The 17,677-nt window shown below is 37.6% G+C and overlaps 1 protein-coding gene across 1 annotated transcript; it reads right to left on the minus strand.

The window, feature by feature from the left end:
• Positions 1-2,326: 2,326 nt before the first annotated feature.
• LOC140889580 (metal tolerance protein 4-like) lies at positions 2,327-5,212 on the minus strand. The gene is made up of 7 exons (XM_073297295.1): positions 4,919-5,212; positions 4,528-4,700; positions 4,222-4,420; positions 3,944-4,122; positions 3,714-3,864; positions 2,890-3,023; positions 2,327-2,797 (listed from the first exon to the last, which is right to left on the minus strand). Exons 1-7 carry the CDS (start codon positions 5,112-5,114, stop codon positions 2,618-2,620), a joined length of 1,212 nt encoding a protein of 403 aa, XP_073153396.1. The 5' UTR covers positions 5,115-5,212; the 3' UTR covers positions 2,327-2,617.
• Positions 5,213-17,677: the final 12,465 nt, after the last annotated feature.

Consider the following 17,677-nt stretch of genomic DNA (forward strand, 5'->3'; position numbering starts at 1 on the left):
TATGCAAATTTTTTTAAAAAAACAACTAAAACCCGGTACCGGATTTTAGTGATCAGGAACGAGGTGGAAAAATATTGTTGGGCAGCTGAAAAGTCCTATATATATATATATATATATACTATTATATAAAAGTTGAGTACCTTATAATAACTAATTTTCGGTGTGTCATGACAAACCAAAAACCATTTTTCAATTCTACCCTTCTTTGTTCACCTTTTTTCTCAACATCTTTTTCTCACTCCTTTAGTCCTTTTCCACCTTTTCTACAACCAAATTGTATCTTGTTTAGCCTACAGGGGCATAGACGAGTTGGTAAAACCTGAGGTGACGTGGAAAAAGATTTCCCAACGTTGCGGGTTCGATCCTCGTGTGAAGCGTTGACCGGCTAAATCGGTGTGATATGAATCTACTGGCAAGCGTACCAGGTCAAGTAATAGTAAAGTAGACTGAGAGTCCAAGTATCGATCACACAGGGACTGCAGTCAATTCTCAAGAATTAATTATTTATCTTAATCTAGACAAAATCATAAAAAACAATTTGATTTAAATAAAATAAGAATTTATAATAAAAACTGCTTAAGAAATAAGAATTAAAAAATAACTAAAGATAAAAATAATTAAAACGAGACAACCAAGACACACGTAGGTACCAAACAAATCATGTAACATGTAGTTGATTCAGGACTCGGATTTAATCTTAGATCACGGGAATTTTTCTATCTTGTTCAAAGATCTATTTCTAGAACAATCAAACCTATTCAAATATTGACGGATTAATCTTTCGTAATTCTAATCAAATTTGAATGCATTAAATATTTGTAAAAATTCAGTTTACACCCCAACCGCACACTGAAACCGAATTCTATTTCTAGTCGGTTTTACCATGTGTTAATTATCAGAGTGATCAAAATCAATACCTCCTTCGTCACTTGGAATCAATTAACATGCAAGCAAATAGTTGATCAGGCTATTCACAAGACAAATATAAATCTGACAATCAATAAAATAAAATCAAGTCTGAAAAATCACAAACAAACATCCAAGTTTTCTACATGAATTTGTTCGGCCCAATCACGCCGTCTTGGTTGAAAATAAACTACTCAATAATTGAAACTAGAATTAAAAAATAAAATAAAGAAAGAAGAAGAAGAAAAGAAAAGAAAAATCTTCTCTCCCAAGCCTTGTAGCCGCCTCCCTTGCGTTGTCTGCGTTCTGGAACTTCGGAACCCCCAAAAATATGATATATCTTCTATTTATATGGTCCGAAACCCATACCAATTAATTTTATTCCAAAACAAGGATCTTTCGGAACAAATCTGATGCTGGAACACGCGCGCGCGCAGAACAAAAAAACAGAGTCTGGATCAGCAACTCTCGCGCGCGCAAAACAAAAAAATAGAGTCTGGATCAGCAACTCCAAAACATCTTGAACTTCATTCTGAACGGTGGAGATCGGATTTGGATCTCTCTAAAATTAAATTTGATTTTTTGAACAAAGCTGCTCCGTAATTCACTCTTCAAAAATCCATTTTCCTACAAAATCAACCCGAGGAGTGAAATACATACACATAAACTAAAACGCATAAACACACACATAAAACAATATGAATGCACACAAAATAGATATAAAAATAACATGAAATAATGCACACAAAATGCACTTATCAAGCATATTCTCTGCTGAAATATTGTGGAGGTATGCTCTGGAGTTGGCCATGTTGCTCTCTCCTTCAGGTATCTGCCGCTCGTGCACATCCCTCGATTTAACTTCTGCATGAGCCAATGAGCTTCTGACTCATGTGGAATGGGGTTCCCTTCGGGTCAACCCTTTTTTTAAAAATTGTATCATGTTTGTTTTATAATTAATTTCACAAGTATATATCTCAAATATCAAATTGATTATATTAGCATATTAAATTTGTATTATCTTTTCAATAATAATTTTCAATTACCATAAAAACTCATAAAATATTATATATTATATGACACACGCAACTGCATGTGCTTTCATCGCTAGTATATAGTAATATTAAGCCTCGATGGTTAGTAGAGTCAATAAGATACATAATAAAATCATATAGATAATATTAAACCTCGATGGTTAGTAGTAGAGTCGATAAGTGTTTGATAGATAATACAAAGCATTTATAGAATATATTTTCGTTATAAATGAAACTGTAGTTATTTACATTTCAATATTTGAGCAAGATATCTACATCAGAACATTTATTTATTGAAAATGATGTTAGAAGTTTTCAAACAGATTGTCCACTTGTAATTGTTGATACTTTTTATGTCCCTGTTATATTTGCTCACACAATCACACTGAAATATGAATGAAAATGACATTACAACGTCTCAAAAATTCTTCCAATCGTCATAACAAATCATAATAATATCTCATCAAGTCATTATCAATAATATGATGACGATCTCTTCAAATATGAGAAGCATTAGTACACTTTGATAAACATTGACTAATGTATACGCAAGAACATAGAAACCACAATCCAAAGCTACCTAAATCCCGGTCCCAAAAACATGTTACTTTCTGCCCACAATTTTCGGAACGACTGTATATGGAGGAATTAAGAAGAAAATGAGCAAATGTTGTAATTCAGGAGTCATTATTTGGAAGTTTGCTGAGAATTGTATGTTCAGGCTTGTGATCACATTCGTAATCCAAATGGACAAAAGCCCTTTCGACTTCGGCAAGTTCTTCGATCTTTATCTGCAGTGATTCTCCGATCGCATGAGCTTCCTTTAATGGCAGATCCTCTGGAAGCTCAATGTCCACCTGCAGCCATTCGAATGCACATGAGTAAGCCGGGCTTGATTTCACATAAATATATACGGAGGAAGCCATACGGAACAAGCTGCTCAACTTACCTCCACAAAGTAAAGAACACCAAAGGTGTAAGCACGGACAGTGTCGACACGTTTTATTTGAGGATCATGTCTCAAAACAAGATAGGTAAGTTTCTGCAGCACTTCAGGGGGAGCTGATTGTCCCACCAATGAAACTACAAAAACATGATCCAACCATTACACAATAGCCAAAAGTGAGCATTTTACTTGAAGTTTTACAAGAAACTCTATCCATAGGGTCCACGTGCGGTTATAAATTTTCTAGCCATTCAATTACCCTTGCACTTAAATGGCAGATATTCCTAATATAGATCATTAAGAAGTTTGTTGAATGTATAAAGCTATCATTGACCATTTTCCATTAGCTCGATGCCTCGATCTTTTGGGACAGATTAGTTTCACATAGTGCAAGAGCAAAAGCTCACAAGCTAGAAATATTGGACTAAGCTGGTCTTGAGACGTAGTTTCCGAGTCTTCGTAGCTCGATACCTGACCAAAATTCAGGTATGTGCATCATATGTTTCTTTAGGTCAAATGTTCCCCAATCTTCAACTTAGATTTAAGATGCAATATTAGAATAGAAAAACTATTGTTGTCTCCAACTCTCATAAGCTCAAACTTTTTAAAAACAATCGCCTCTAACAAGCCTCTGTATTCGTTACCACAGAAACTTGAATGAAACCTGCCATGTATATCTAGAACTTGAAAGAAACTTACCAAACATACCTAAAACTACGAATGGGTTTGTCTTCTTAAAAGGGAATATGGTAATAGTAACATGGTCAAGTTATTCCTATGCAAACAGAACACTGTGTGTGATGTGTAAATGTATATAAAGAAGAAACCTGCATTTTCCAGAACAGTTCCAGACCAATTGATGATGGTGTAAAGAGCCAGAAAAATAGCACCGGTAGGATCGATCCACCAATAAAACTTATCTCCTAAAACCGCAGCTATCAATCCCACCACGTTTGTTACCACATCAAAGTAATGGTCCTAAATAGGTCATGTATATCAATATATTCAGTGAAATAACTTTCATCCTCAAAACTGATTAATTGGTGTGAGAGTAGACCTTGGCATAGGCTCTAACGATATTGTTTTTAGACCTTCTGCAGTAAATCCAAAGAACCAGCTTGACTCCAGTAGCAGTAAGCATGATGACATACAGCCAGACCAGTTGATTTGAACTCATCTTTTCTGTAGGCTTGTCTTGAATCAGCTGTTCTAAAGCCTGCATCAGCACCTGAAATCCTAAAAAAATACGAAAAAGCTCAACATTCCATTCATATATGTTCCTCTGCAGAATATAAAACCATAAATGCTTAAAAGAACACCTCTGTATATACCCACCAAGAGTCGCCATTATAGCAGCAAAGATGATAATGCCTACTGGTTGAACTCTCAATTTCCCAATAGGATACTTGTAGATGTTGATGTTTTTCATTGACAAATGAGTGATATAAAGTATTCCTCCGGCCATGAGATCTAGCAAAGAATCCAGTGTTGAAGCTGCAATGGCTAGCGACCCACTTTTTATAGTAGCAAATATCTGTGAAACCCAAAAATTGAATATGTTATATAACATATATAAATTCAGCTTTGGAGAAGCCAATACCACAAAAAATCAATGACCATCATCGATTACAAATTAATTACTTTAAACCCGAGGAGGAAGACGTTGGCCCAGTTCGAAATGTTCATCGCCCTTTCATGTTCCGCCAGTTCTTGAAGTTCCAGCTCTTCATCTATGGCATTAGATGAATGCAGGGAGTCAACCTCTTCAAAGGACTTCAAGGTCGCGATTTGCCTTTCATAGTACTCTCTCTCGCCTGTAATACAAACAACTTAGGTAGATCCATACAGATGGATTGAATATATAAAAGATACCAACTTTCCCAGCGGAAAATCTACCAGCTATGTTAGCTCAAATTTATCTCAGAAAGAAAGAATGCCCATTTTTCAACGAATTCAAAAGAACCCACAAAGAAAGAAACAAGAAACAGCGAGATTAATCTAAAGAAATAATTTTTTTTTTTATTGTGGGTACCTTGAGCTAAGGCGGGTGTTTTGGAGAAGTCGATGAGAAACGGGGATTCAGGATCAAGGCCCGACTTCACCTTGTCGGGCAATTTGGACAAGAAATCACATCGCAGAGTGTTGATTGAATATCTACTCTTTTGATGCTTCAACAACGTTTCTACGGGTTCTTGCATGCTCGACAACAATGGCGTCTCTGCATCCATCGCAAAGATTCCGAAGGGACAGCGCCGCACCTGTCTGAAAACGATCCCAGAATACCATACAAGAAGAAAAATCGGCTGGGAAAATTCTTGGAAATATATATATATATATATAAATTCCACTTCTCTTCCTACCCGCCTAAAACATGTGATTTAGCTCCTCTTAACAAGGGCAAGGGCTCCACCACTTTCTCTCATTTGTTTTGTTTTTATTATGGTCGCAATCCCATCAAATTTCGTTTCCAACTTTGTCTATTTTTTGTGTAAATAATAGTATTAGGTTTTTTGGAGAAAGGTTGATACAGAGGTTGATAGTTGATACAAATGATATTTACTTTCAAAATAGCAAGTTTGCTCAGATAATATATATATATATATATATTTATATATAGAGTTTTGCTATCCTGCCCACCCATCGTGCCCACCTAATGTGCCCACCATGAGGTGGCACTCAACTATTGGACGCACAATTCATCACATCCAATAGTTGAGTGCCACGTCATGGTGGGCACGGTGGGTGGGCAGGATAGCAAAATTGTATATATATATATATAATATAATATAATATGATAAACGTAAGAATATGTGGAATTTTAAAATAGCAATTTTGCTAAGATGACATTGAACAATAACACAAATAATATTACTATCAATTTATATTTCACGATAAAACAATATCATTTTTCATGAGAACATGAATCTTTTATATTATTTGTAGAAGAGACTCACTCGAACATGAAGTAAGATGAACAATTATTTAATTTGGCAGTGTTTGGTTCAATTGATAGGATTATTGAATGATTATTAAATATAAATGATAAAAGACATGATAAATAAAGATTGGTAATTTGTGTTGAAAATAGTATTTTGTTTGGTTTGATTTTTAAGAGTAAGATTAAATAATGATTTAAAAATTTTTTTTCCAAAAATGTCATTTATATTTTATTGGATGTGTGATTTTTAGGTTGGTGGGAAAATGGTAATTATGAAATTTATGTGTAAGATAAAAACAAGGATAAGTAATACTAAGGTGAGGAGGATTTAGTTAAGGCTTGGATAATATTTATCCATTTTATATTATTATATAAGTAAACATAAGATGTACATGTACTCATTTTTTTTAAAAAAAATGAAGGGTGCCAAAAATTTCCCTCTTAATGATTGTATTTGGAGGGTAAAAATGGGGTGATTGATGTGGATATGAGCCAGTTGGGATTGGTACAATTTGTTGCGATTAAGGCATTGTGCATAGATACAATAAATGAGGGCAGATGAGGTTTGTCCTTCAGCACTCAGTCATATCAGGATTCATTAATGAGGCACCTAACCCCAAGATTCTTGATTTTTTTTGTTAATATATATCTCATCCTTTTTTAAAAAAATAATAATAATAATAATAATAAAATAAAAAATTTGACCATAATTCATGTTAATTGAAAAAACTGTGAAGCCACCGTATTTAAGTAATGTTTGGGAGATTTTTTAGAAAGCACTTATCAGTTTTTTCTTTACAAAATTTCAAAATATTTTTTAAAAAAAGCCGATAAATGCTTCCCAAAGACTCTCTTAAACACTACCCTAGTGTGCGACCCGAATTTCAATTTTTGAATACTTTGATTCATTCATCGTCGAGAAAATTGGTTTATCACGTTGAATATGAGATGTAAGAAAAATAAAGGCGGGATTTATGTTAGATTTAATACGAACAAACTATTTATTGATGTAAGGAAAATAAAGTGAAATTGTTGAATGACGATGATTTGAAATATTTGGGTCAAAACAGATTCAGTCCCTAATATGAAACTGAAATTAGGATTCGGCCACTATTATTGAAGTTGAGGTGCCATTAGAGCATATACAGGGATGCGAGGAAATTGATGTGGTCAAGTTGGTAACTTGATCGCATGACGATGTCAGCGTTGATAACTTCATTATATGTTTATACAATGATGTGGTTATGTTGGAATATTATTTTTTTAATATATTAAATAATGTTTTTAAAACATAATAAAATACACAAATTTATAACAAATAAAAAATAAACTTAATTAAATTTATAATTACATTAAAAAATGCACATAAATATAAGAAATAAAAACAATATTTTTAAAATATAAAAAAATAATTTTAAAGGCATACATAATATTCCAAAATAAAAAAATAAACATTAAAAAATAAACATGAATTATACTTGACACAAGTAAATAAGTAAATAAAATGCAATATAGTGGTTGACCTTTTTAATATTTTTATTAATTATTCTTAAATTTTTTGATTTTTTTAATTTATTTTTAAAAAATGATGGTGGGCCCATGTGAAAAAAAATTAAAAAAGGATAAATGGTGGGACCCGCATGGAAAAAAATTATATAAAAAAAAAGAAGATTGTTGGCTTGACTTCCGCGCGAAACCCACCCACATGACCGCACGCAAAAACATTCGCGTGCGATTTTCTCACCCCTCCAAGGGGGTGAGGAAAAAAAGAGGCAATCAAGTTGAACTTGACCGCCCAGCTTGATCGTTCCTTGGGGTGCTCTTAGAGAGATTATTCTTATGAGCCGTCCCTAATTATATGGTCAAAGATTTCACCATGATTTTCACTCGGATTTCACATCATTTCATTGTTTTTTTAAATAGGTTTCCCCACGGCAGCAATAAAATTTCAATTTGAACATATGCGTCACTTGAGCTCTAAACACTGTTAATTTGATTTCATGATTTTTATATATTTCTACTCGCAAAGTTAAATATTATTTTATATTTTGATCTCTCTTTATTGATTATATATATATATATATATATATATATATATATATATATATTTCCGTTGTTCAAGTGGAAACTTTTCCAATTTTTTTAATCGTGTGTAATGAGTCTAATAAAACAGTTTTAGCTTTAAAAAAAATTAAAGACGATATGAAAGTGTAGAGATTAAGATATTGTGTCTTTATAAAAATTAAAAATGACTTGAAAAAAAATTTATATATATATATACACACACATATATACAATAATTCACTTTTTATCAGTGTTCTAAAAAGATTTATTAAGCCTCTTTTAATCTCAATTAAGCTTTAAGTGAAACGACCCAAACATTCTAAAATAATATATGCGGAATTTTTTTTAAAAATAATAATAAGTAAAATAGATGTACATACATGCCCATACATATATGCACAAAATAAACAGATTTAAAAATAATCTAAATAAAACGCAACATTTTTACTAAAATAACTGAGTCAAACTTAATTAAAATACTGTCAGACAATCTACCTAAAAGTTTGCATGCAATAAAATTACTTAATAAAAATAATACTAAAATTCACCACTGACAAAACATAAAAGAAATAGAGTTTTAAAATTCTTAAAATATCCATGAAAACTCAGCCGGCGGTCACGGGGATCGCTGCGCGTTCGCTCATACGTCCTCACCACCGGTAGGAACTACATCTTCCTCTACGTACTCACCTGCACTATATAAGTGTAGTGAGCCTAGAGGCTCAACATGTCTAATCCTTTATAACAAGATTAAAAATAATGCATCACATAATTACATTAATACATATCATATACATGAATGAACATGCTTAAAAATCATGAATCATGACTGAAAATCTTGCTTAAACTTGATCTTATATATAATCATATATTACATACATAAACATTGTTGAACATAACATTTTCTAACATCGCATGGTCATATCCGTAGTGTAATCTTAAACTTAAAAATTCGACTGATCAGTCTCTTAGAACCAACGTACGCGGCGGTGACGAATCACCTCTTACTGGTAGTAAACTACCCTTAAATTGACAGTAAACTGTCTTTAACATGTGGGGACTGGTCCCCCTTAAATTGTCACACTACTTCAACTTCCAACATAAAATTATTTTCTAGCTCAACCTTAAAGATTAAATCATGCCATAAAATTATTTCATGAATGCATGCACTGAAAATATGTCCGTAATATATATTTAATTAATTTTTCATAATATAATATACTTATACTTAAAATAGACTTTATGCATAAAAATAATTAAATATATATTCCGGACTTATTTATTTTTCATGGGTTGGTCCAGACTGCTGGTCACTCACTCTAAGCCCATTAAACTTAAATAAAAGCCCAATTATCATATCTTAGCCTAAATCACTTAGTTATACTTAACTGAGCCTAAATAAAAATATTTAAGCACATTAACTGAATTAAACCCAATAAAATTCTAGACTGGTCCAAAAATCCACTGACTGGCCCAAAAATTCTCATGGGCTTCCAAGCCCATAAAAATCATTGGGCTAACTTAAATAATTATTTAAGGCCCAAATAAAATTATTTGGAGGCCCAAATAATTTTCTAATTAATTTAAAAAAATCCAAAATACACCTAAACTATTAAATACTTAGAAATTAAAATACCCGAGCCCGACCCACCGAACCCGGACCCGGACCATCTGACCCGACCCTAATACTACCCAAACCCGACCCAGACCCCCAGGACCCGACCCAACCCCCACCCATAGCCCAACCCGATCCCCCCTTTCCCTTCCATATGCTGCGCGAGCAGCAGCCCTTTCAGGGCTACCGCCGCCTTGCTCCGGCCATGGCCGACCGGAGCGCCGTCGGCAGGACCTTCCCACGGTCCTGCCGGTCCTAACCTAGGCCACGCCCTGCTGGTCTATGGCCATGCATGGGCCAGCAGAGCCTTCTTCCCCATAACCCTAACCCTGCGCACCTACATCTCTTCCATGGAATTTTTGATCGGCCAGCTCCCTTCCAACCTATAACCTGACCATGGCTCGACCCCTAAGACTCTAACACAACCCTTGAACCTTGAACCAGCAGTCGGATCCGCACCCAAACAGAAAACGTGAGGATGAACATAGAGTTATGCAACAAACCGAGAATAAAACTAAGTTCAAGCCCAAAAAACGTGATCATAATAATGCATAACCACCAAAACTCAATAAAATCTGTCATGAATGATCTAAATAGCTCATATGGTGTGCAAGAAAACATGCCTTGAATTTATTTGACGAAGGAAGACGCGTATACGAGGCTCCGGGACGACGAACGGACAAAATCTTCAAAAGAATTTGAGGTTGATCGGCTAGAAGTTGAATTTCTGGAAAAGAACGTGAAGAAAGGCTGATGAAGATTATATGAGGCGGCTGATGGGGTTTAGAATAAGTTTAGGGAGTGATTTAGGTTTAAATTTTTGGTAGATAATGTGTTAATAATAGATATTACTCAATATAAATAATTTATACCTTAACATAATCTTTAAAACTCTTAAAAAATAATAATAACAATCTGATATCAAAGTATAAATCCCGAAATTATATAATAGGAAATTTTTAAAATTTAATAAAAGTCACTAAAATGACTTATTTTGGCTAAAAATCAACCCTTAAATAAATATATAATTAAATACTAAAATTTTCTTGACAAAATACCTTAAAATATTATTTTAAGGCTCATAAACCTCATAAAATATTTTTGGCTAAATAATTTGGTATCTCGTCCGTTCACGGTTCCGTCTACGCGATAAAATAATTAAATTTCCATAAATCGTGAAAATCACTAATTATGGGTTAAATTCTTGAAAATAACTTAAAACATGCACAAATAATTTCACATAAATATTTAACCCATAATCTAAAATTTTAAATAATAAATTTCCTAATTATGCATGCGAATTTACGTATAAAAAAAATACTGGGTGTTACAATTCTCCCCCCCTTAATTTGAATTTCGTCCTCGAAATTAAAGTACTTACCCGAACAACTCCGAGTAGCGAGTCCTCATGTCTGCCTCGGTCTCCCAAGTAGCTTCCTCCTCTGAGTGATTCAACCACTGGACTCTGACCATCGGTATGACCCGCGTCCTAAGTCTCCGCTCCTCCCTAGCCAAGATCCGTACTGGCCTTTTCTCATAAACTAGATCAGGTGGCAACTGCAAAGGCTCGTAATTCAACACATGCGACGGGTTAGAGACATATCTCCGAAGCATGGATACATGAAAGACATCGTGCACTGACGCAAGCCCTGGTGGCAAGGCCAAACGGTAAAGTGTCAACTCTCTCCAAGATCTCAAAAGGTCCAATATATCTCGAATTAAGCTTACCTCTCCGGCCAAATCGTACCACTCCCTTCATAGGTGACACTCTAAAAAACACATGATCACCTACTGCGAACTCCAAATCTCGTCGTCGAGTATCTGCATAACTCTTCTGACGACTCTGAGCAGTCCTCATACGATCCCGAATCCGAGTCACAATGTCAGCTGTCTGCTGCACGATCTCAGGACGCAGTAAAATCCTCTCACCAACCTCATCCCAATGCACAGAAGGTCTGCATCTTCTCCCATACAATGCTGCATAAGGAGCCATACCTATAGACGACTGAAAACTGTTGTTATAGGTAAACTCCATTAATGGCAGTCTAGTCTCCCACGAGCCCTGAAAGTCGATGACACAAGCTCTCAGTAGATCCTCAAGAACCTGGATCACTCTCTCAGACTGACCATCTGTCTGGGGATGAAACGCTGTACTGAACAAAAGTCTAGTCCCCAATGCTGTGTGCAAACTCTTCCAAAACGCAGACGTGAATCTCGGATCTCTGTCTGATACTATCGACACTGGTATGCCATGCAGTCTAACAATCTCCTTGATGTAAAGCTCTGCATACTGTGTCAAGGAGTAGGTAGTTCTCACCGGCAAGAAATGAGCTGACTTGGTGAGTCTATCCACGATCACCCAAATAGCGGTACACCCTCTAGTACTCCTCGGAAGGCCAACTACAAAGTCCATCGTAATGTTCTCCCATTTCCATTTTGGAATAGGAAGAGGTCTAAGAAGTCCTGCTGGACGCTGATGCTCAGCCTTGACCTGCTGACAAGTCAAGCACTCTGACACAACTCTCCCGATATCTCTCTTCATCCCGGGCCACCAATACAATAGCTGCAAATCTCGGTACATCTTCGTACTTCCGGGTTGAATGGAGTATGGAGATGTGTGAGCCTCTGCTAAAATCTCATCTCTCAACTGATCGACGTTCGGTACCCACATCCTACCACGGTACTGAACAATGTCATCCATAACTGTATATAGAAGACCACCCTTGGCCTCATCTCTCTGCCTCTAACGCTGCAACTCCTCATCTGTAGACTGTCCATCTCTGATTCGATCTCGTATAATCGGTTGCACCATCAACACTGACAAGATCGGTGCATTACCACTCGAGTAAAACTCCAAATCAAACCTCTGAATCTCGCTCTGCAGTGGTAACTGCACTGTCAAACACGATACCACTGACGACTTCCGACTCAAAGCATCGGCCACTACATTAGCTTTACCTGGATGGTAGCTAATGTCACAGTCATAATCCTTAACCAACTCCAACCATCTCCGTTGCCTCATGTTTAACTCCTTCTGAGTGAAGAAGTACTTGAGGCTCTTATGATCCGTGAAAATCTTGCACTTTTCGCCATACAGATAGTGCCTCCAGATTTTCAAAGCGATTACCACTGCTGCTAACTCCAAATCATGTGTCGGGTAGTTCTGCTCGTGAATCTTCAACTGCCTCGACGCATAAGCAATAACCTTACCACACTGCATAAGTACTGCGCCTAAACCTAGCTTAGATGCGTTGGTGTACACCACTAACTCCTCGTGTGGTACTGCCATCGCCAACACCGGTGCGGTAGTGAGTGCTTCCTTTAGCTGATCGAAGCTCCTCTGACAGTTTGGACTCCAAATAAATTTCGCATTCTTCTTGGTTAAGGAAGTCGAGGGTACTGCAATAGAGGAAAAACCCTTGATGAACTTCCTATAGTATCCTGCCAAACCCAAGAAACTGCGAATCTCCGAAGCATTCCTCGGAATACCCCATTTCTGCACTGCCTCAACCTTCGACTGATCCACTGCAATCTCATCTATAGAAATAATGTGGCCAAGAAATGCCACCTGCTCAAGCCAAAACGCGCACTTGCTGAACTTGGCAAACAAACGATGCTCCCTCAAAGTCTGCAAGGCTGTCTGTAGATGCTGTCTATGCTCCTCAACGCTCCTAGAGTAAACCAAGATATCATCAATGAAGACTATGATGAACTGATCAATATACGGCTGAAATACCCAGTTCATGAGATCCATGAAAACCGCTGGAGCATTGGTCATCCCAAATGGCATCACTAAGAACTCGTAATACCCATAACGTGTCCGGAAAGCAGTCTTGGACACGTCTGCATCTCTAACTCGCAGCTGATGATAACCAGATCGCAGATCGATCTTAGAGAACACTGAAGCTGTAGTGACCCTGCATGGTATCACCTACTAACTGGCAACTAATAGCATGCATTAAACTTAATACAGCAAAATAACTTAACATAGTAAACATGCGGAAACAAAACCATAATTTACATATCAGTTTAGTAACATAATCCAGGCTTAAATCTGTAGTGATACAACCAAATCAAAATCTTAAACAGTAAACATTATACAGCTATATCGAATCCTGCTGTATAGTAAAATCCTCAAGGCTCCTGCTTCCTAGTCCTGCCTTGAACTACCAGCTCCGTCCATCATGCGACCTGCCCCATGGAATAGGGTGTCCAAGATAACAACTAGGACGTGAGCGCTAACGCCCAGTATATAGACATGAGTAAACATATGTATATAATGCATGCAACATGATGACTGGTACAAGGTCATTTGAAAAGTCATGCTCAGAACCGGCGCCATATGAGTGCTGCCACCGCACGGATCAACCTCTGGATGCAACCACACTCGTCTAGTACACCAGAGTAGACAGACATAAATTCCCCCGCCGTCGCGGTACTCTCAGTGACAGACTATCGAGTATAGAGCTGAGCGGCTCTATAGTCAGGTATAACAAGGTATAGGCTCAACGTGTATATGCACATGGCATATGAATATAGAAAGCGGAAAATCATATATCATGCCATATAATAATGCCAAATAAATGCAACATATAAACATGTATACTCGCTGGCAATCTCAGTCAATGTGTACGTACCTCTAGACTAGTTCAAGTATAATAGGATCCTAGGTTCCAAGCCTATATTCAAAAGTTCGCTGTATCACTACACAAGTTCTAAAAGTCTTAACTAAGCTAATAAGTACTCCCAAAACGTAAACAGATTCTCGGACCATACCTTCGTCCGTAGTTAGCCCTTTGGAGTCTCTAGTCTCGGATGACTATAACCACACCTTGGTTATTCCAGAACCTCTATTATAACCGATAGGGCCCTCAAGTGTATATCTCACACTATATAACTGGAGAAAGAAACTCGGAAATTCGTATTTCAAAATGAAATCGAACGAGCCCTATTTATAGGCAAAATTCCCGGCCAGGATCGGAACTTCCGATTTCGAGATCGGAGCTTCCGATCCAGCTCACTGCGTGCATGCAGGACACGCCAGGATCAGAACTTTCGATCGCCCGATCGGAGCTTCCGATCTGCTCTACGTCCAACACTTGTAAAAACTCGCGGCTGAGTCATCGAGCATTGCTGGCAGCTGGAGATCGGAACTTCCGTTCCAGGATCGGAGCTTCCGATCTCGGTGCTTCCGCTGAGCTTCCGAAGTGGCTGGGATCGGAGCTTCCGATCTGGGTTATGAGCTTCCGATCCGGCCCAAAGTCAAAAGCCCAAATTCTCCTCCAAAGTCCAATAACACTCCGAAATTACTAACCATTAATCATGTTTAACATATTATTATCTTAAAATGGAACCTGGGTTACTACATTCTCCCCACCTTTAGATATTTCGTCCGCGAAATAACATCTAAAGACAAAATTAAGATAACAATATGAAACATCAAACCTTGTTTTATTACAACAACTGTAATTACATCTTACATGGTAATCAAAAGTACAAAGCAAACAACTCTGGATATTCCGCTTGCATACGACTCTCAGTTTCCCAAGTTGCTTCTTCAACGCCTCGGCGCTGCCACTGTACCATCACAAGTGGTATAATCTTGTTCCGAAGAACTTTCTCCTTCCTGTCTAGGATACAGATTGGTCGTTCAACAAAAGACAGATCTGGCTCTAGCTGAATATCAGTAGATTGAATCACATGAGATTCATCAGCTATATACTGTCGAAGTAACGACACATGAAAAACATTATGTATACTGGAAAGATTTGGCGATAATGCCAGACGATATGCAACATCTCCAATCTTTTCCAATATCTGGAAAGGCCCAATGAAACGAGGAGACAACTTGCCTTTCACGCCAAATCTCATCACCTTCCTGAAAGGTGATACTCGGAGAAACACATATTCACCAGGCTCAAATTGAAGTGGCCTGCGATGAATATTAGCATAACTGGCTTGTCTATCTTGAGCAACTTTGATCCTATGCTTGATCAAATCTGTCTTGTCTATAATCTGCTGCACCAATTCAGGACCCTCGACTTGTCGTTCCCCGATTTCATCCCAGAATAACGGAGTACGACACCGTCGACCGTATAATGCCTCGAAAGGTGTCATATCAATACTACGATGATAACTGTTATTGTAGGCAAATTCGATCAAAGGTAACTGATCCTGCCAAGATAAGCCAAAATCCATGACAGAAGAACGTAGCATATCCTCCAGCGTACGAATCGTCCGCTCTGATTGCCCATCAGTCTTCGGATGATATGCAGTGCTCAAACTCAGAGTGGTACCCAATGCCTCCTGAAAACTACCCCAAAAACGTGAGGTAAATCGTGGGTCTCTATCACTGACTATGCTCACTGGAATCCCATGTAATCGCACTATCTCCTGGATGTATAAGCGTGCCATGCGATCATACGAATACTCCCGGTTGTAAGGAATAAAGTGTGCTGATTTCGTCAAACGGTCAACAACGACCCAGATAGCATCACACTGACGTGATGTAATAGGCAAGTAGGTAACAAAGTCCATAGTCACGTGCTCCCACTTCCATTCGGGAATCTCAAGATTTTGCAGTAATCCACCTGGTCGTCGATGTTCAGCCTTGACCTGTTGACAAACTAAACATCTCGAAACAAATTGATACACACTTCGCTTCATCCCTTTCCACCAGAATCTAGTTCGCAAGTCCTTATACATTTTCATACTACCAGGATGAACTGATAATCGACTCCTGTGAGCTTGAGAAAGAATATCGTTCCTGAGCTCCGCAACATTAGGTACAACCACTCGATTAGATAAGCACAATAAACCATCTGCCTGGAAATGAAATCCAGATGTATTAACTCCATTGGCTAGACGTGCCAAACGCTGAGTCTTAACATCAGATATCTGAGCATCTCTGATCCGAGAATACAATGCTGGCTCAGACAAAATAGTATACAACCGAATCCCATTTCTCCCTTTCTTGTGCTTGAGCGTAAAACTCAATGAACAACACTCTTGAATCATATGAGATATTTCATTAGTCTGAAGTGCAGAAAGTCTCACCTGCCGACTCAAGGCATCAACAGTAAGATTGGCAGAACCTGGATGATATTTGATTTCACAATCATAATCATTCAGAAGATCCATCCAGCGTCTCTGTCGCATATTCAACTCAGCCTGAGTGAATAAATACTTCAAACTCTTGTGATCCGTGAATATCTCAAATTTCTCGCCATAAAGATAATGCCTCCAAATCTTGAGCGCAAATACAATGGCGGCTAACTCGAGATCATGCACTGGATAATTAGTCTCATGCGTCTTCAACTGTCGAGAAGCATAGGCAATAACATATCCATGCTGTGTCAGAACACATCCTAACCCCTGACCAGAGGCATCAGTATAAACAACATAACCTCCCGATCCAGAAGGTAGAGCTAGCACAGGTGCAGTAGTAAGACGTCCACGCAGCTCGTGAAATGACTCCTCACAATTCGAGGACCATATGAAGGCAACATATTTCCGAGTAAGCTGTGTCAAAGGCCTTGCCAACTGTGCAAAATTCTCGATGAACCGACGGTAATATCCAGCTAGACCCAAGAAACTACGAATCTCAGCAACCGTCGTCGGACGAGACCAGTTCAGCACTGCCTCTATCTTATTAGGATCAACAGATATCCCTTCATTAGAAATCACATGATCGAGAAACACTACTCGATCAAGCCAAAATTCACACTTGCTCAATTTCGCATACAGCTGCTTATCTCGTAACGTCTGTAAAACAATCCTCAAATGCTGTGCATGCTCATCCTTGTCATGAGAATAGACAAGAATATCATCAATGAAGACGATGACAAATCTATCCAGATACTCTCGAAATATCTGATTCATCAGATTCATGAAGACTGCCGGTGCATTCGTCAAACCGAATGGCATCACCAGAAATTCATAATGCCCGTATCTGGTCCTGAAAGCAGTCGTAGATATATCTGAGTCTCGTACCCGCATCTAGTGGTATCCAGATCTCAGATCTATCTCAGAGTAAACAGAAGTACCCTGTAGTTGATCGAACAGATCATCAATCCATGGTAAAGGATACTTATTTTTTATGGTGACACGATTCAACTGCCTGTAATCAATACATAATCGCATCGATCCATCCTTCTTCTTGACGAACAAAACAG

Source organism: Henckelia pumila, chromosome 3 (assembly GCF_033568475.1).
Source record: "Henckelia pumila isolate YLH828 chromosome 3, ASM3356847v2, whole genome shotgun sequence".
Classification (NCBI taxonomy): Eukaryota; Viridiplantae; Streptophyta; class Magnoliopsida; order Lamiales; family Gesneriaceae; genus Henckelia; species Henckelia pumila.

Bases quoted from the DNA above. Each gene is read 5' to 3' on its own strand.
- LOC140889580 (XM_073297295.1), bottom strand. From the start codon at position 5,114: ATGGATGCAGAGACGCCATTGTTGTCGAGCATGCAAGAACCCGTAGAA. The intron at 4,123-4,221 runs GTGGGTATATAC...GTATTTTTTTAG, and splicing joins TGCTATAATGGCGACTCTTG to GATTTCAGGTGCTGATGCAG. The intron at 3,865-3,943 runs GTCTACTCTCAC...TGACCTATTTAG, and splicing joins TCGTTAGAGCCTATGCCAAG to GACCATTACTTTGATGTGGT.